The 20,711-nt window shown below is 51.5% G+C and overlaps 1 protein-coding gene across 1 annotated transcript; it reads right to left on the reverse strand.

The window, feature by feature from the left end:
- Positions 1–2,091: 2,091 nt before the first annotated feature.
- On the reverse strand, positions 2,092–11,989 carry cd99l2 (CD99 molecule-like 2). Its single transcript, XM_068756189.1, has 8 exons — positions 11,926–11,989; positions 7,162–7,209; positions 6,208–6,288; positions 3,693–3,761; positions 3,571–3,621; positions 3,374–3,493; positions 2,427–2,492; positions 2,092–2,153 (listed from the first exon to the last, which is right to left on the reverse strand). Exons 1-8 carry the CDS (start codon positions 11,987–11,989, stop codon positions 2,092–2,094), a joined length of 561 nt encoding a protein of 186 aa, XP_068612290.1.
- Positions 11,990–20,711: the final 8,722 nt, after the last annotated feature.

Genomic DNA, 20,711 nt, shown 5'->3' on the forward strand with positions numbered 1-20,711 from the left:
CTATGGGTGGTGGGGGACACCTCAGATGTGTCGCCAGCACATCACAGGCAAATAATATTTGTTGTATAAAATGTTTTGTCAACCGAATCCCATCAGGTAGAGATGGTTTCATTAGCCGGCCCGATCTGCTGGTTCTGCTCGGCACACATCAGCAGGGCTCCCGCAGGAATGGGCTCTTCATCCTCCCCTCCGCCAGAGCGGCTCGTCCAGGAAGCAGCAGTTCAAATCCCAGCTCTGACTGCCAAAGTGTGCTTGGGCAAGACCCTGAACCCTTACTTGTTCCCAGGGGGCCCGGCACCCCCTGCAGTCACGCTGTCACGCAGGATGCTACAGGACTAGCATCGAGCCGTTTGCTGTCACGCAGGATGCTACAGGACTAGCATCGAGCCGTTTGCTGTCACGCAGGATGCTACAGGACTAGCATCGAGTCGTTTGCTGTCACGCAGGATGCTACAGGACTAGCATCGAGCCGTTTGCTGCCACGCAGGATGCTACAGGACTAGCATCGAGCCGTTTGCTGTCACGCAGGATGCTACAGGACTAGCATCGAGCCGTTTGCTGTCACGCAGGATGCTACAGGACTAGCATCGAGCCGTTTGCTCTAACGCAGGATGCTACAGGACTAGCATCGAGCCGTTTGCTGTCACGCAGGATGCTACAGGACTAGCATCGAGCCGTTTGCTGTCACGCAGGATGCTACAGGACTAGCATCGAGCCGTTTGCTGTCACGCAGGATGCTACAGGACTAGCATCGAGCCGTTTGCTGTCACGCAGGATGCTACAGGACTAGCATCGAGCCGTTTGCTGTCACGCAGGATGCTACAGGACTAGCATCGAGCCGTTTGCTGTCACGCAGGATGCTACAGGACTAGCATCGAGCCGTTTGCTCTCACGCAGGATGCTACAGGACTAGCATCGAGCCGTTTGCTGTCACGCAGGATGCTACAGGACTAGCGTTGAGCCATCTGAATCAGGAACAAGCTGATTCAAGGTTCTCTTCTTATCAATTATTTGACCAATCTGCTCTCTGGAAAAACAATCTTCTCCATCAGGGTAGGTGATGAGAACGGAATAGCTTTTGATATTAGGTTAATAGTTCCACTACAAAAATCCCATCTTGTAAATTGACAGAAATGTTAGCCACACTAACTGTAACCCGAGTGTGGCTCGCCCCCTAGTGGACACGGCTACGAGTGGAGCCCACAAATCTGCTGGGAGGCTTCAAGCACGGTAAAAGAAAACAGCACGACCTAAAAAGAAAATACTCTAAATGAAATGTGATAAATAGAAAGGTCACATTTAATACCAGCGAGTCAACATGGCGATGTCCCGCTGTAACCCCAGTTCTAGGAGAGTGCGCTTTGGAATAAATTCCCTACAAGCTGTTTCATCAATGATTGCATGATCGAACCATTTTATCAAGACATTTCGGTTGAATAATCAACTTCCGTTTGCATGAAACACAAATCATGGGACTAGAGTTTGATATTCACAAGTGATGGATTCTGGGATGTCATGATCAGGTCATGTGACCGACATAAATCAAGAAGGGCGACGCACCTCCAGTGTTCAGAAACGAAGCCGAAATATCCAGCAAACGACAAAAACCACGGAGCGGACTGGTGGCTGGAGAGGGGCCAGTCTGCCCCCAGACCGGGGACCGGGGCACCGACCCCCCAGCAGTGGCTCTGATCTATGTCCCCTCTGCCAGTCATGGGGCCCGGCCCCTGTTATACATGACCTTTGTTTCGGCTTTGTTTCCTTTACACTCGATCGTTCTGACACATCGTGAGAAGCTTCGGCAGCAGAAACACGCGTTGGTCCGATCCCAGGGAGCGGGGGCCCCACGGAGCGACGTCGTGTGTCAGCACACCTTAACTTAAACATGGGGGTGTGCTGCAGGTGTTCATGGTGTTCGGACACTAAACAATAAACTACAGTATGCAAAGATTGATAAGCTGCTGTAAACAGAAACAAATGTTTGATCACATTCAAGAGATCCCAAATCCATCCTCCGCTGCACACACACACAACAGACAGCCTATTGTGTGTGTGTGTGGGGGGGGGGGGGGGGGGGGGGGGGTTGGTATGTTACACAGCATTCTCTTCAATGCGTGGTTCTGCGTTGGCCCGATCCAGCAGAGTCTGTTGGACTACAGAGAAAAACAACACAAACAAACAATAAATAATAACACAGTTGTTGTTTTCACACATTAACAAGACTTTCCTTTTTAACAAAGCTTATAACTAATCAATGCAGTAATCAATATAATCAATCTGCTGTCATTAGGCAGCACTGGTGGCTTAACATCATGACACACTGAGCTCCTCCCCCTTTATCTGGTTATTCATGTTATAAATATATGTCAGTAATCTCTCTCTCTCCCTCTGTTTGTCCCTCTCGAATAACGATTGTAACAGTTTACCTTGAGGTTCTGTTGCTACCACAGCGTCAGGGTTCTCCGCTTTCAGCATGTCAGTGTTCAGGCTCTCTGGAGAACACAAGACTTTGGATCAGCACCAACAAACTCCAAGCACACAAAGCAGACCCCTGTACCGGACCCAACGCATCCCGAAGCAGACCCCTGTACCGGACCCGACGCATCCCGAAGCAGACCCCTCTACCGGACCCAACGCATCCCGAAGCAGACCCCTCTACCGGACCCGACGCAGCCCGAAGCAGACCCCTGTACCAGACCCGACGCATCCCGAAGCAGACCCCTCTACCGGACCCGACGCATCCCGAAGCAGACCCCTCTACCGGACCCAACGCATCCCGAAGCAGACCCCTGTACCGGACCCGACGCATCCCGAAGCAGACCCCTCTACCGGACCCGACGCAGCCCGAAGCAGACCCCTCTACCGGACCCGACACATCCCGAAGCAGACCCCTCTACCGGACCCGACGCATCCCGAAGCAGACCCCTGTACCAGACCCGACGCATCCCGAAGCAGACCCCTCTACCGGACCCAACGCAGCCCAAAGCAGACCCCTGTACCGGACCCGAAGCAGACCCCTGTACCGGACCCGAAGCAGACCCCTCTACCGGACCCGAAGCAGACCCCTGTACCGGACCCGACGCATCCCGAAGCAGACCCCTGTACCGGACCCGACACATCCCGAAGCAGACCCCTGTACCAGACCCAACGCATCCCGAAGCAGACCCCTCTACCGGACCCAACGCATCCCAAAGCAGACCCCTCTACTGGACCCCACGCATCCCGAAGCAGACCCCTGTACCGGACCCGAAGCAGACCCCTCTACCGGACCCGAAGCAGACCCCTGTACCGGACCCTGTCGACGCGCTTCATGGAGGCAGCTCCTGCTGAGGCGTGATTCGCCCTGACCACGCGACTGAAGAACGAGCCTTACGCTGTAAACTGTAGCACAGTTTCTTCTTCTGATAAGAGATGTAGCTGGTGACCGCTCCCATCAGCGCCATGGCAACTGCGCTAACAATCCCGGCGATGGTGCCCACCTCTGCTGTCGTCCCTGGAGACAGACGCACACAGTCAGGTAGAACGTCCTGCCGTTCTAATGAGCACGCCCTTCAAAGAGAGAAAACGCACCGCTGTTGTCGCCGTGCTGGTTGATGTGGTCTCTGTCGCCGGGACGACCACCTGTCAAACCACACAACAGCGTCAGCCTCCTGAAGACAAGCTGACGCAAGGACTGTCCAGGGGGACATTACCTTTGCCCTGGTCAGGTCTGTAAGAATCATCTCTGCTCACATCAATCAGATCGCTGTCAGAAAATCCACCTGAAGAGGAGACGGAGGATGAAGGACGTCCCCCAGCAGACATTCAGCTCATTCATGTCCAACTACAGACCATAATATCATCTCAAACAGTGATGAGTCTTTAGAACCTGAGACGAGTTATTGGACTGAAGGAATGAGGGGAATGAAACATTGATGATGAGGATGATGAGAAACAAACGGAACAGTGAGTGCTGAAGATTAACCCCTTCTGTGCTTTAGCCTCAGGATGAGGAGCGTCTGAGAAGCCGAGTTATTTCACGGCTCATGTTTCTCATTCAGTTATTGATGACTTGCCATCGCCCCGCTGTGGGGCCCGTCTTCCGAAGGTCAGTGAAATGGTTATTTTCATTGTGTATTGCCTGCAGCAGCAGCTTCGAGGGCAATGCTCAAATGAACAGAGGTTTGGCGTGGGGAGACGGCGACGAGTCGCTCAGTGTCACCACCCAACCCCAACCCCAACCCCCACGAGTCGCTCAGTGTCACCACCCAACCCCAACCCCCACGAGTCGCTCAGTGTCACCACCCAACCCCCACGAGTCGCTCAGTGTCACCACCCAAACCCAACCCCCACGAGTCGCTCAGTGTCACCACCCAACCCCAACCCCAACCCCCACGAGTCGCTCAGTGTCACCACCCAACCCCAACCCCAACCCCCACGAGTCGCTCAGTGTCACCACCCAACCCCAACCCCAACCCCCACGAGTCGCTCAGTGTCACCACCCAACCCCAACCCCAACCCCCACGAGTCGCTCAGTGTCAGAATCTCCGTTTCTGTCCCCCTGAAAGGTGTATTTTTAGGGCCGTTTTGAAGGAGGCCAAAGAGGTGCATGTTTTGAGGGCAGGAGTCAAACAGTTCCACCCTTAGGGGGCAGTATTGTAAAAAGATGATTTACCCATGTTAGTCCTATAGGAGGGGGTAATCAGGTTGTTGTTTGAGCTCCCTCTAGTGTTGTGGCTGTGGGTGTCACTAAATCTGTGGAGGTGTTTATTCAGGTATGCAGGGATTGAGGGGACTGAGGGCAGAGCTGCATTGACTATTTTAAATGCCAATCCCATGTCACCACCTAACCCCAACCCCCCACCTGAACCAGAACCCCTCACCAAATACCGACAGTACCGTGTCTCTCTTCACATGCATTTCTGATCAATACTTTTCCAGCTCAACGCTGTGCCTGAAATCTCGTTGTATTCTCAAGGCAACCTGAATCAGCCTAGCCTAGCCTAGCTTTGGCTATTCAAGTTTATTGTCATGGTCTCCTGTGTTATCTGCTTCTCTAACTGTTTTTCTAAGTCTTGCATTCTGGATGTGGCCGCAGGAGAGTTGGTTGAACACCTGGAGTTTAATACTGAGGCTTTTGTTTTGGCTGTATTTTGGGTTTTTCGTGTTTGTCCAGCGCCTGCCCGCTGTCTAGAGTTCAGTACTGAGGCTTTTGTTTGGGCTGTACTTTGGGTTGCGTTTTCTGGGGCCTCAGCCAGCCCAAGCCTTAGTTCTTTTGTGTAGTCCGTTTGCATTTCTGTTATACTGTAGTACCTTTTGTATTTATGAGTACAGGGGGGGGGTTACTCCTGCCTCTGTCTCTCCCTGCTGGGGTCCACCAGCTTGTTTATTACAACCTGTGATATTAATGCTTGTTTTCAGAAACTGCTTCACATTCATCAGAAACACCTTTTTTGGGCCAAGGTTTGGCTTTTCGCTTTCAAGCTGTTTCCCTTTGAAGGTGTTAGACCTGCAGTTGTGGGTCAGTGGAAGCAGCCTCACTCTGGATTGTGTAGCGTTAATCAGCAAGTCATTGAACTACTGAGACGTTCTGGGGCACCAGCCTACACTACTGTCTACAAAAAGACTCCTCTTTTCCTATTCAACACTTAATGACTGGGATTCCAGGTGAAATCCTTCTTCCAGTTTTCCTCCAATGGTTTGGCTAATTTCTTGAAACAGAAATTACATTGTCTGAACTCTAAGATCATTTGGCAAAACAGTTTTACAGTTCACCACAACAAAAGCTCAAATCTCTCCAGAAACACCTCCTGACCTTTGTCCGTTACCGGGTCGCGGGTCGTGCTGGAGCCGATCCCAGTAGTCACTTCACTCATTTGTTAAAAACTATCTTCTCATATAAATGGCTGTGGCTCGTCCCTTTGGCATTGTGATATACTACAAGTCCAAATGTTCAGATGCTTTGTCACCATGACAGACCATTGAAGTGTCCCTCGCGTCCAGCCCCCCAGTCTTATTGCCTAGCTAACAGAACAGAGACCAGCCATTAGACTGAGGCGTCAACAGTTAGATCAATCAGATCTATTTACTTGGATCCGTGCTGAATGCAGGCTAACTGGACCGATGCACTGAGACACGGACATTTACAATTTGATGAAATGAAGGAGAATTCTATTGTGAACATTTCCCAGTTGTTTGGAGATTTTGCCCATGTTGTCACTAACCCACCTCCCTGACCCTTGTTCCTATCTTTGCCACCAATGTCATTGTTGGGGTCCAAGGCGTCAGCCAGGTCAAAGTCACGGACAGCTGTAGAGGTCAAAAGGTCAGTGATAAATGTTATCGCAGGGCTTTAGTAAGTTAGAAGTAATAAAGAAAAATGAAACAGAAACAACTTTGTGAACATGGACTGTTTCATTCTATAAACCTGGACTATTTCCCTGTTTGAACATGGACTGTTTCATTCTATAAACCTGGACTATTTCCCTGTTTGAACATGGACTGTTTCATTCTATAAACCTGGACTATTTCCCTGTGTGAACATGGACTGTTTCATTCTATAAACCTGGACTATTTCCCTGTGTGAACATGGACTGTTTCATTCTATAAACCTGGACTATTTCCCTGTTTTGGAATCCCGTCTGCTCGCCTCCCACCTCGGACCTGTCTGCCTGACCTGCCTGACCGCCCGGCGTTTGACCTTCGCCTGCCCCTAACCTGCTCCGTCTGCTGTTCTGGACTGACCCCCTGGTAACGAACAATAAACCTGATGTTGGACTCCCACTCACCCGCCTTGCATTTGGGTTCTTACCTGCCTTAGGCCGTGACACTATCTATCTATCTATCTATCTTTCCATCTATCCATGAACTTATTACAGTGGATACTGTGTGGATCTTACCTGCTCCTCCTGCTCCTCCTGCTCCTCCTGCTCCTCCTGCTCCTCCTGCAGGACGTTTGGGCTTTGGAGACGGGGTCTCTGTTGTCAAAGTGAAACATGAATCCCATTAGAGTCTTATAATCCTGAAGCAAAACTACGTCGGCTCGGGGTGATGGAGGATATGCAATGCCCCCTCCTCATTGGGTGAGGACGAGCTGGGGCTCTGATTGGCTAAAACTGTCCCTCAATTGATGAGAATCCCAGATGTTGACCTGGTGTTGGACTTGTGTTCTGGTGTCCTTACCATCTCCGCCATCCAGAGCATCGTCCAGATGGAAATCCTGAGCCAGGACTAAGGGTCAGGGGACAGAAGAGGACACTTTACAACAGACCACTTTACAACAGTGTTAGTAAAACGATTACTAACACTGTTAAGATGTTACTGACATGTTATAAGACAGTAGTTACACGACACAGTAAAGACACGGCGTTACCCACGTATGGGACAGAAATGATAGAAGACTAGGACAGCATGATAGACTAGGACAGCATGATAGAGGACGAGGACAGCATGATAGAAGACTAGGACAGCATGATAGAGGACGAGGACAGCATGATAGAAGACTAGGACAGCATGATAGAAGACTAGGACAGCATGATAGACTAGGACAGCATGATAGAAGACTAGGACAGCATGATAGAGGACGAGGACAGCATGATAGAGGACGAGGACAGCATGATAGAAGACTAGGACAGCATGATAGAAGACTAGGACAGCATGATAGACTAGGACAGCATGATAGAAGACTAGGACAGCATGATAGAGGACGAGGACAGCATGATAGAAGACTAGGACAGCATGATAGACGACTAGGACAGCATGATAGAAGACTAGGACAGCGTGATAGAAGACTAGGACAGCGTGATAGAAGACGAGGACAGCATGATAGAAGACTAAGACAGCGTGATAGAAGATGAGGACAGCATGATAGAAGACTAGGACAGCATGATAGAAGACGAGGACAGCATGATAGAAGACTAAGACAGCGTGATAGAAGATGAGGACAGCATGATAGAAGACTAGGACAGCATGATAGAAGACGAGGACAGCATGATAGAAGACTAAGACAGCGTGATAGAAGATGAGGACAGCATGATAGAAGACTAGGACAGCGTGATAGAAGACAAGGACAGCATGATAGAAGACTAGGACAGCATGATATAAGACAAGGACAGCATGATAGAAGACAAGGACAGCATGATAGACGACTAGGACAGCATGATAGAAGACTAGGACAGCGTGATAGAAGACGAGGACAGCATGATAGACGAGGACAGCATGATAGACGACTAGGACAGCATGATAGAAGACTAGGACAGCGTGATAGAAGACTAGGACAGCGTGATAGAAGACGAGGACAGCATGATAGAAGACTAGGACAGCATGATAGAAGACGAGGACAGCATGATAGAAGACTAAGACAGCGTGATAGAAGATGAGGACAGCATGATAGAAGACTAGGACAGCATGATAGAAGACGAGGACAGCATGATAGAAGACTAAGACAGCGTGATAGAAGATGAGGACAGCATGATAGAAGACTAGGACAGCGTGATAGAAGACAAGGACAGCATGATAGAAGACTAGGACAGCATGATAGAAGACAAGGACAGCATGATAGAAGACAAGGACAGCGTGATAGAAGACTAGGACAGCATGATAGAAGACGAGGACAGCATGATAGAAGACTAGGACAGCGTGATAGACTAGGACAGCATGATAGAAGACTAGGACAGCGTGATAGAAGACGAGGACAGCGTGATAGAAGACTAGGACAGCGTGATAGAAGACGAGGATAGCGTGATAGAAGACTAGGACAGCGTGATAGAAGATGAGGACAGCATGATAGAAGACAAGGACAGCGTGATAGAAGACTAGGACAGTGTGATAGAAGATGAGGACAGCATGATAGAAGATGAGGACAGCGTGATAGAAGACGAGGACAGCGTGATAGAAGACGAGGACAGCGTGATAGAAGATGAGGACAGCATGATAGAAGACGAGGACAGCATGATAGAAGATGAGGACAGCGTGATAGAAGACTAGGACAGCGTGATAGAAGACTAGGACAGCGTGATAGAAGATGAGGACAGCATGATAGAAGACTAGGACAGCGTGATAGAAGATGAGGACAGCATGATAGAAGACGAGGACAGCGTGATAGAAGATGAGGACAGCATGATAGAAGATGAGGACAGCATGATAGAAGATGAGGACAGCATGATAGAAGACGAGGACAGCATGATAGAAGATGAGGACAGCGTGATAGAAGACTAGGACAGCGTGATAGAAGACTAGGACAGCGTGATAGAAGATGAGGACAGCATGATAGAAGATGAGGACAGCGTGATAGAAGACGAGGACAGCGTGATAGAAGACGAGGACAGCGTGATAGAAGACGAGGACAGCATGATAGAAGACTAGGACAGCATGATAGAAGACAAGGACAGCCTGATAGAAGATGAGGACAGCGTGATAGAAGACTAGGACAGCGTGATAGAAGATGAGGACAGCATGATAGAAGACTAAGACAGCATGATAGAAGACGAGGACAGCATGATAGAAGACAAGGACAGCATGATAGAAGACAAGGACAGCATGATAGACGACTAGGACCGCATGATAGAAGACTAGGACAGCATGATAGAAGACTAGGACAGCATGATAGAGGACGAGGACAGCATGATAGAAGACTAGGACAGCATGATAGAGGACGAGGACAGCATGATAGAAGACTAGGACAGCATGATAGAGGACGAGAACAGCGTGATAGAAGACTAGGACAGCATGATAGAAGACTAGGACAGCGTGATAGAAGACTAGGACAGCGTGATAGAAGACTAGGACAGCGTGATAGAGGACAAGGACAGCATGATAGAAGACTAGGACAGCATGACAGACGAGGACAGCATGATAGACGAGGACAGCATGATAGAAGACTAGGACAGCATGATAGAAGACTAGGACAGCATGATAGAAGACAAGGACAGCATGATAGAAGACAAGGACAGCATGATAGACGACTAGGACAGCATGATAGAAGACTAGGACAGCGTGATAGAAGACGAGGACAGCATGATAGACGAGGACAGCATGATAGACGACTAGGAAAGCATGATAGAAGACAAGGACAGCGTGACAGACGACTAGGACAGCATGATAGAAGACTAGGACAGCGTGATAGAAGACTAGGACAGCGTGATAGAAGACGAGGACAGCATGATAGAAGACGAGGACAGCATGATAGAAGACTAAGACAGCGTGATATAAGATGAGGACAGCATGATAGAAGACTAGGACAGCATGATAGAAGACGAGGACAGCATGATAGAAGACTAAGACAGCGTGATAGAAGATGAGGACAGCATGATAGAAGACTAGGACAGCGTGATAGAAGACAAGGACAGCATGATAGAAGACTAGGACAGCATGATAGAAGACAAGGACAGCATGATAGAAGACAAGGACAGCGTGATAGAAGACAAGGACAGCATGATAGAAGACAAGGACAGCATGATAGAAGACTAGGACAGCGTGATAGACTAGGACAGCATGATAGAAGACTAGGACAGCCTGATAGACTAGGACAGCATGATAGAAGACTAGGACAGCGTGATAGAAGACGAGGACAGCGTGATAGAAGACTAGGACAGCGTGATAGAAGACGAGGATAGCGTGATAGAAGACTAGGACAGCGTGATAGAAGATGAGGACAGCATGATAGAAGACAAGGACAGCGTGATAGAAGACTAGGACAGTGTGATAGAAGATGAGGACAGCATGATAGAAGATGAGGACAGCGTGATAGAAGACGAGGACAGCGTGATAGAAGACGAGGACAGCATGATAGAAGATGAGGACAGCATGATAGAAGACGAGGACAGCATGATAGAAGATGAGGACAGCGTGATAGAAGACTAGGACAGCGTGATAGAAGACTAGGACAGCGTGATAGAAGATGAGGACAGCATGATAGAAGACTAGGACAGCGTGATAGAAGACGAGGACAGCGTGATAGAAGACTAGGACAGCGTGATAGAAGACTAGGACAGCATGATAGAAGACAAGGACAGCATGATAGAAGACAAGGACAGCATGATAGACGACTAGGACAGCATGATAGAAGACTAGGACAGCATGATAGAAGACTAGGACAGCATGATAGAGGACGAGGACAGCATGATAGAAGACTAGGACAGCATGATAGAGGACGAGGACAGCATGATAGAAGACTAGGACAGCATGATAGAAGACTAGGACAGCATGATAGAAGACGAGGACAGCATGATAGAAGACTAGGACAGCATGATAGAGGACAAGGACAGCATGATAGAAGACTAGGACAGCATGACAGACGAGGACAGCATGATAGACGAGGACAGCATGATAGAAGACTAGGACAGCATGATAGAAGACTAGGACAGCATGATGGAAGACAAGGACAGCATGATAGAAGGCAAGGACAGCATGATAGACGACTAGGACAGCATGATAGAAGACTAGGACAGCATGATAGAAGACGAGGACAGCATGATAGACGAGGACATAGAAGATAGAAGACTAGGACAGCGTGATAGAAGATGAGGACAGCATGATAGAAATCTCTCCATTGTCTCAGACACACTGAACTCATGCTAGCACGTAGCAGCTGATCCAGCATTGCGGTCCAGCCCCCTCCTGCAGGGGGTCCTGCCAGAGATGAGCATCAGAGCACCAGCACTGGGCCGCTCTACCCCCCCCCCCCTGCTCGCTTCACGCCTCCACATTGTTTCCTGACAGCACAATAGGATGCTCAGGGCCGCTTGTTGTCTGGATGGTGCTGATGGAGGGAGGGGCCGCAGGGGGCGCGCAGGGGGGCTAGCGGGGAACGCGCATCTGCTCAACAAATCTCATGCAGATTTTCACCGCCTGACAAGGCCCGTCAGCACAAAGCACGGAACCCCGTAACGGAATAACCCACGTTACCAACACAGAGAACCGTTACTCGGTGCCTAGGCGGTCCGTTACCTTCCAGCGGAACCAGCAGAACCAGCAGAACCAGCAGAAGCGAGCCAGCAGGACACGCAGCCATGAGTCGGGTCTCCGCGCGCACCGCAACCGAGTAGAAAGTCACGAACGTTGGGCCGGACGCTCTCCGAGTGCTGCTGGTCTCTCGGCCGCAGGGCGTTCACTACGGCACTCACTGGCCCGCCCACCGCGAAGCACTTCCTGCCACACCTTTCAAAATTAAAGTAACCATCATTCCATCAAAATAAAGTGATCAACGAACCCATCCATCCATCCATCCATCTTCCTCCGCTTCCCCGCTTTGCGTTTCACGGGAGTGGGTGGAGCCTGTCCCAGCTTGCTGTTAGATATTTACCCTCCCCGAAGAGGAGGCGAGGGAAGGGACTCAGGAAGGGACTCAGGAGTCAGGACACAGCCTTGTGGTGCCCCCGTGATAAGGGTCAGAACCAGTAGAACCAGCAGTAGAACCAGCAGCGGAACCAGCAGTAGAACCAACAGTAGAACCAGCAGCAGAACCAGCCTCTTCACTGGTCCAGGTACGTGTAGAGCAGTAAAACCCACAGTGGAACCAGCAGTACAACCAGCAGCAGAACCAGCCTCCTCACTGCTCCAGGTGCGTGGAGAGCAGTAGAACCAGCAGTGGAACCAGCAGTAGAACCAACAGTAGAACCAGCAGTGAAACCAGCGGTAGAAGCAGCAGTAGAACCAGCAGTGGAACCAGCATTAGAACCAGCAGTAAAACCAGCATCAGAACCAGTGGTAGAACCAGCAGTACAACCAGCAGCAGAACCAGCCTCCTTACTGGTCCAGGTGCGTGGAGAGCAGTAGAACCAGCAGTAGAACCAGCAGGGAACCAGCAGTAGAACCAGTAGCGGAACCAGCAGTGGAACCAGCATTAGAACCAGCATTAGAACCAGCATTGGAACCAGTGGTAGAACCAGCAGTACAACCAGCAGCAGAAACAGCCTTCTTACTGGTCCAGGTGCGTGGAGAGCAGCAGTAGAACCATTAGCGGAACCAGCAGTAGAACCAGCAGGGAACCAGCAGTAGAACCAGTAGCGGAACCAGCAGTGGAACCAGCATTAGAACCAGCATTAGAACCAGCATTGGAACCAGTGGTAGAACCAGCAGTACAACCAGCAGCAGAACCAGCCTTCTTACTGGTCCAGGTGCGTGGAGAGCAGTAGAAGCAGCAGTAGAACCATTAGCGGAACCAGCAGTAGAAGCAGCAGTAGAAGCAGCAGCAGAACCAGCCTCCTCACTGGTCCAGGTGCATGGAGAGCAGTAGAAGCAGCAGTAGAACCATTAGCGGAACCAGCAGTAGAACCAGCAGTAAAACCAGCAGCGGAACCAGCGGTAGAACTAGTGGTAGAACCAGCAGTACAACCAGCAGCAGAACCAGCCTCCTCACTGGTCCAGGTGCGTGGAGAGCAGTAGAACCAGCAGTAGAACCAGCAGGGGAACCAGCAGTAGAACCAGTAGCGGAACCAGCAGTAGAAGCAGCAGTGGAACCAGCATTAGAACCAGCAGTAAAACCAGCATCGGAACCAGTGGTAGAACCAGCAGTACAACCAGCAGCAGAACCAGCCTCCTTACTGGTCCAGGTGCGTGGAGAGCAGTAGAACCAGCAGTAGAACCAGCAGTGAAACCAGTGGTAGAACCAGCAGTACAACCAGCAGCAGAACCAGCCTTCTTACTGGTCCAGGTGCATGGAGAGCAGTAAAACCAGCAGTGGAACCAGCAGTAGAACCAGCAGTAGAACCAACAGTGAAACCAGCGGTAGAACCAGCAGTACAAGCAGCAGCAGAACCAGCCTCCTCACTGGTCCAGGTGCGTGGAGAGCAGTAGAACCAGCAGTAGAACCAGCAGGGGAACCAGCAGTAGAACCAGTAGCGGAACCAGCAGTAGAAGCAGCAGTAGAACCAGCAGTGGAACCAGCATTAGAACCAACAGTAAAACCAGCATCGGGACCAGCAGTACAACCAGCAGCAGAACCAGCCTCCTTACTGGTCCAGGTGCATGGAGAGCAGTAGAAGCAGCAGTAGAAGCAGCAGTAGAACCAGCAGTAGAACCAACAGTGAAACCAGCGGTAGAACCAGCAGTACAAGCAGCAGCAGAACTAGCCTCCTCACTGGTCCAGGTGCGTGGAGAGCAGTAGAACCAGCAGTAGAACCAGCAGGGGAACCAGCAGTAGAACCAGTAGCGGAACCAGCAGTAGAAGCAGCAGTAGAACCAGCAGTGGAACCAGCATTAGAACCAGCAGTAAAACCAGCATCGGGACCAGCAGTACAACCAGCAGCAGAACCAGCCTCCTTACTGGTCCAGGTGCATGGAGAGCAGTAGAAGCAGCAGTAGAAGCAGCAGTAGAACCAGTAGCGGAACCAGCAGTAGAAGCAGCAGTAGAAGCAGCAGCAGAAGCAGCAGTAGAACCAGCAGTAGAACCAGCAGTAAAACCAGCAGCGGAACCAGCAGTAGAACCAGTGGTAGAACCAGCAGTACAACCAGCAGCAGAACCAGCCTCCTCACTGGGCAGGTGCGTGGAGAGCAGTAGAACCAGCAGTGGAACCAGCAGTAGAACCAGCAGTAAAACCAGCAGCAGAACCAGCCTCCTTACTGGTCCAGGTGCATGGAGAGCAGTAGAAGCAGCAGTAGAACCAGTAGCGGAACCAGCAGTAGAACCAGCAGTAAAACCAGCAGCGGAACCAGCGGTAGAACCAGTGGTAGAACCAGCAGTACAACCAGCAGCAGAACCAGCCTCCTCACTGGTCCAGGTGCGTGGAGAGCAGTAGAACCAGCAGTAGAACCAGCAGGGGAACCAGCAGTAGAACCAGTAGCGGAACCAGCAGTAGAAGCAGCAGTGGAACCAGCAGTGGAACCAGCATTAGAACCAGCAGTAAAACCAGCATCGGAACCAGTGGTAGAACCAGCAGTACAACCAGCAATAGAACCAGCAGTGGAACCAGTGGTAGAACCAGCAGTACAACCAGCAGCAGAACCAGCCTTCTTACTGGTCCAGGTGCGTGGAGAACAGTAAAACCAGCAGTGGAACCAGCATTAGAACCAGCAGTAAAACCAGCAGTGGAACCAGCATTAGAACCAGCAGTAAAACCAGCATCGGGACCAGCAGTACAACCAGCAGCAGAACCAGCCTCTTTACTGGTCCAGGTGCATGGAGAGCATAGAAGCAGCAGTAGAAGCAGCAGTAGAACCAACAGTGAAACCAGCGGTAGAACCAGCAGTACAAGCAGCAGCAGAACCAGCCTCCTCACTGGTCCAGGTGCGTGGAGAGCAGTAGAACCAGCAGTAGAACCAGCAGGGGAACAAGCAGTAGAACCAGTAGCGGAACCAGCAGTGGAACCAGCATTAGAACCAGCAGTAAAACCAGCATCGGGACCAGCAGTACAACCAGCAGCAGAACCAGCCTCCTTACTGGTCCAGGTGCATGGAGAGCAGTAGAAGCAGCAGTAGAAGCAGCAGTAGAACCATTAACGGAACCAGCAGTAGAAGCAGCAGTAGAAGCAGCAGCAGAACCAGCCTCCTCACTGGTCCAGGTGCGTGGAGAGCAGTAGAACCAGCAGTGGAACCAGCAGTAGAAGCAGCAGCCGAAGCAGCAGTAGAACCAGCAGTAGAACCAGCAGTAAAACCAGCAGCGGAACCAGCAGTAGAACCAGTAGCGGAACCAGCAGTAGAAGCAGCAGTAGAAGCAGTAGCAGAAGCAGCAGTAGAACCAGCAGTAGAACCAGCAGTAAAACCAGCAGCGGAACCAGCAGTAGAACCAGTGGTAGAACCAGCAGTACAACCAGCAGCAGAACCAGCCTCCTCACTGGGCAGGTGCGTGGAGAGCAGTAGAACCAGCAGTGGAACCAGCAGTGGAACCAGCAGTGGAACCAGCAGTAGAACCAGCAGTAAAACCAGCAGCGGAACCAGCGGTAGAACCAGTGGTAGAACCAGCAGTACAACCAGCAGCAGAACCAGCCTCCTCACTGGTCCAGGTGCGTGGAGAGCAGTAGAACCAGCAGTAGAACCAGCAGTAAAACCAGCAGTAGAACCAGCAGTAGAACCAGCAGTAAAACCAGCAGCGGAACCAGCAGTAGAACCAGCAGTACAACCAGCAGCAGAACCAGCCTCCTCACTGGTCCAGGTGCGTGTAGAGCAGTGGAACCAGCAGTGTAACCAGCAGTAGAACCAGCAGTAGAACCAAGAGTAGAACCAGCAGTGAAACCAGCGGTAGAACCAGCAGTACAAGCAGCAGCAGAACCAGCCTCCTCACTGGTCCAGGTGCGTGGAGAGCAGTAGAACCAGCAGTAGAACCAGCAGTAAAACCAGCAGTAGAACCAGCAGTAGAACCAGCAGTAAAACCAGCAGCGGAACCAGCAGTAGAACCAGTGGTAGAACCAGCAGTACAACCAGCAGCAGAACCAGCCTCCTCACTGGTCCAGGTGCGTGTAGAGCAGTGGAACCAGCAGTGTAACCAGCAGTAGAACCAGCAGTAGAACCAAGAGTAGAACCAGCAGTGAAACCAGCGGTAGAACCAGCAGTACAAGCAGCAGCAGAACCAGCCTCCTCACTGGTCCAGGTGCGTGGAGAGCAGTAGAACCAGCAGTAGAACCAGCAGGGAACCAGCAGTAGAACCAGTAGCGGAACCAGCAGTGGAACCAGCATTAGAACCAGCATTAGAACCAGCATCGGAACCAGTGGTAGAACCAGCAGTACAACCAGCAGCAGAACCAGCCTCCTTACTGGTCCAGGTGCATGGAGAGCAGTAGAAGCAGCAGTAGAACCATTAGCGGAACCAGCAGTAGAAGCAGCAGTAGAAGCAGCAGCAGAACCAGCCTCCTCACTGGTCCAGGTGCGTGGAGAGCAGTAGAACCAGCAGTGGAACCAGCAGTAGAAGCAGCAGCCGAAGCAGCAGTAGAACCAGCAGTAAAACCAGCAGCGGAACCAGCAGTAGAACCAGTGGTAGAACCAGCAGTACAACCAGCAGCAGAACCAGCCTTCTCACTGGTCCAGGTGCGTGGAGAGCAGTAGAACCAGCAGTAGAACCAGCAGGGGAACCAGCAGTAAAACCAGCAGCGGAACCAGCGGTAGAACCAGTGGTAGAACCAGCAGTACAACCAGCAGCAGAACCAGCCTCCTCACTGGTCCAGGTGCGTGGAGAGCAGTAGAACCAGCAGTGGAACCAGCAGTAGAACCAACAGTAGAACCAGCAGTGAAACCAGCGGTAGAAGCAGCAGTAGAACCAGCAGTGGAACCAGCATTAGAACCAGCAGTAAAACCAGCATCAGAACCAGTGGTAGAATCAGCAGTACAACCAGCAGCAGAACCAGCCTCCTTACTGGTCCACGTGCGTGGAGAGCAGTAGAACCAGCAGTAGAACCAGCAGGGAACCAGCAGTAGAACCAGTAGCGGAACCAGCAGTGGAACCAGCATTAGAACCAGCATTAGAACCAGCATTGGAACCAGTGGTAGAACCAGCAGTACAACCAGCAGCAGAAACAGCCTTCTTACTGGTCCAGGTGCGTGGAGAGCAGTAGAAGCAGCAGTAGAACCATTAGCGGAACCAGCAGTAAAACCAGCAGCGGAACCAGCGGTAGAACTAGTGGTAGAACCAGCAGTACAACCAGCAGCAGAACCAGCCTCCTCACTGGTCCAGGTGCGTGGAGAGCAGTAGAACCAGCAGTAGAACCAGCAGGGGAACCAGCAGTAGAACCAGTAGCGGAACCAGCAGTAGAAGCAGCAGTGGAACCAGCATTAGAACCAGCAGTAAAACCAGCATCGGAACCAGTGGTAGAACCAGCAGTACAACCAGCAGCAGAACCAGCCTCCTTACTGGTCCAGGTGCGTGGAGAGCAGTAGAACCAGCAGTAGAACCAGCAGTGGAACCAGTGGTAGAACCAGCAGTACAACCAGCAGCAGAACCAGCCTTCTTACTGGTCCAGGTGCATGGAGAGCAGTAAAACCAGCAGTGGAACCAGCAGTAGAACCAACAGTGAAACCAGCGGTAGAACCAGCAGTACAAGCAGCAGCAGAACCAGCCTCCTCACTGGTCCAGGTGCGTGGAGAGCAGTAGAACCAGCAGTAGAACCAGCAGGGGAACCAGCAGTAGAACCAGTAGCGGAACCAGCAGTAGAAGCAGCAGTAGAACCAGCAGTGGAACCAGCATTAGAACCAACAGTAAAACCAGCATCGGGACCAGCAGTACAACCAGCAGCAGAACCAGCCTCCTTACTGGTCCAGGTGCATGGAGAGCAGTAGAAGCAGCAGTAGAAGCAGCAGTAGAACCAGCAGTAGAACCAACAGTGAAACCAGCGGTAGAACCAGCAGTACAAGCAGCAGCAGAACTAGCCTCCTCACTGGTCCAGGTGCGTGGAGAGCAGTAGAACCAGCAGTAGAACCAGCAGGGGAACCAGCAGTAGAACCAGTAGCGGAACCAGCAGTAGAAGCAGCAGTAGAACCAGCAGTGGAACCAGCATTAGAACCAGCAGTAAAACCAGCATCGGGACCAGCAGTACAACCAGCAGCAGAACCAGCCTCCTTACTGGTCCAGGTGCATGGAGAGCAGTAGAAGCAGCAGTAGAAGCAGCAGTAGAACCAGTAGCGGAACCAGCAGTAGAAGCAGCAGTAGAAGCAGCAGCAGAAGCAGCAGTAGAACCAGCAGTAGAACCAGCAGTAAAACCAGCAGCGGAACCAGCAGTAGAACCAGTGGTAGAACCAGCAGTACAACCAGCAGCAGAACCAGCCTCCTCACTGGGCAGGTGCGTGGAGAGCAGTAGAACCAGCAGTGGAACCAGCAGTAGAACCAGCAGTAAAACCAGCAGCAGAACCAGCCTCCTTACTGGTCCAGGTGCATGGAGAGCAGTAGAAGCAGCAGTAGAACCAGTAGCGGAACCAGCAGTAGAACCAGCAGTAAAACCAGCAGCGGAACCAGCGGTAGAACCAGTGGTAGAACCAGCAGTACAACCAGCAGCAGAACCAGCCTCCTCACTGGTCCAGGTGCGTGGAGAGCAGTAGAACCAGCAGTAGAACCAGCAGGGGAACCAGCAGTAGAACCAGTAGCGGAACCAGCAGTAGAAGCAGCAGTGGAACCAGCAGTGGAACCAGCATTAGAACCAGCAGTAAAACCAGCATCGGAACCAGTGGTAGAACCAGCAGTACAACCAGCAATAGAACCAGCAGTGGAACCAGTGGTAGAACCAGCAGTACAACCAGCAGCAGAACCAGCCTTCTTACTGGTCCAGGTGCGTGGAGAACAGTAAAACCAGCAGTGGAACCAGCATTAGAACCAGCAGTAAAACCAGCAGTGGAACCAGCATTAGAACCAGCAGTAAAACCAGCATCGGGACCAGCAGTACAACCAGCAGCAGAACCAGCCTCTTTACTGGTCCAGGTGCATGGAGAGCATAGAAGCAGCAGTAGAAGCAGCAGTAGAACCAACAGTGAAACCAGCGGTAGAACCAGCAGTACAAGCAGCAGCAGAACCAGCCTCCTCACTGGTCCAGGTGCGTGGAGAGCAGTAGAACCAGCAGTAGAACCAGCAGGGGAACAAGCAGTAGAACCAGTAGCGGAACCAGCAGTGGAACCAGCATTAGAACCAGCAGTAAAACCAGCATCGGGACCAGCAGTACAACCAGCAGCAGAACCAGCCTCCTTACTGGTCCAGGTGCATGGAGAGCAGTAGAAGCAGCAGTAGAAGCAGCAGTAGAACCATTAACGGAACCAGCAGTAGAAGCAGCAGTAGAAGCAGCAGCAGAACCAGCCTCCTCACTGGTCCAGGTGCGTGGAGAGCAGTAGAACCAGCAGTGGAACCAGCAGTAGAAGCAGCAGCCGAAGCAGCAGTAGAACCAGCAGTAGAACCAGCAGTAAAACCAGCAGCGGAACCAGCAGTAGAACCAGTAGCGGAACCAGCAGTAGAAGCAGCAGTAGAAGCAGTAGCAGAAGCAGCAGTAGAACCAGCAGTAGAACCAGCAGTAAAACCAGCAGCGGAACCAGCAGTAGAACCAGTGGTAGAACCAGCAGTACAACCAGCAGCAGAACCAGCCTCCTCACTGGGCAGGTGCGTGGAGAGCAGTAGAACCAGCAGTGGAACCAGCAGTGGAACCAGCAGTGGAACCAGCAGTAGAACCAGCAGTAAAACCAGCAGCGGAACCAGCGGTAGAACCAGTGGTAGAACCAGCAGTACAACCAGCAGCAGAACCAGCCTCCTCACTGGTCCAGGTGCGTGGAGAGCAGTAGAACCAGCAGTAGAACCAGCAGTAAAACCAGCAGTAGAACCAGCAGTAGAACCAGCAGTAAAACCAGCAGCGGAACCAGCAGTAGAACCAGCAGTACAACCAGCAGCAGAACCAGCCTCCTCACTGGTCCAGGTGCGTGTAGAGCAGTGGAACCAGCAGTGTAACCAGCAGTAGAACCAGCAGTAGAACCAAGAGTAGAACCAGCAGTGAAACCAGCGGTAGAACCAGCAGTACAAGCAGCAGCAGAACCAGCCTCCTCACTGGTCCAGGTGCGTGGAGAGCAGTAGAACCAGCAGTAGAACCAGCAGTAAAACCAGCAGTAGAACCAGCAGTAGAACCAGCAGTAAAACCAGCAGCGGAACCAGCAGTAGAACCAGTGGCAGAACCAGCAGTACAACCAGCAGCAGAACCAGCCTCCTCACTGGTCCAGGTGCGTGTAGAGCAGTGGAACCAGCAGTGTAACCAGCAGTAGAACCAGCAGTAGAACCAAGAGTAGAACCAGCAGTGAAACCAGCGGTAGAACCAGCAGTACAAGCAGCAGCAGAACCAGCCTCC

The sequence above is a fragment of the Brachionichthys hirsutus genome, chromosome 23, assembly GCF_040956055.1.
Source record: "Brachionichthys hirsutus isolate HB-005 chromosome 23, CSIRO-AGI_Bhir_v1, whole genome shotgun sequence".
NCBI classification, from domain to species: Eukaryota; Metazoa; Chordata; class Actinopteri; order Lophiiformes; family Brachionichthyidae; genus Brachionichthys; species Brachionichthys hirsutus.

Excerpts from the sequence above, each read along its gene's own strand:
- cd99l2 (XM_068756189.1), bottom strand. The coding sequence starts at position 11,989 with ATGGCTGCGTGTCCTGCTGGCTCGCTTCTGCTGGTTCTGCTGGTTCTG. Across the intron at positions 3,622-3,692 it reads CAGACCTGACCAGGGCAAAG|GTGGTCGTCCCGGCGACAGA; the intron begins GTAATGTCCCCC and ends GTGGTTTGACAG. Across the intron at positions 2,154-2,426 it reads GGTAGCAACAGAACCTCAAG|TCCAACAGACTCTGCTGGAT; the intron begins GTAAACTGTTAC and ends TTTTCTCTGTAG.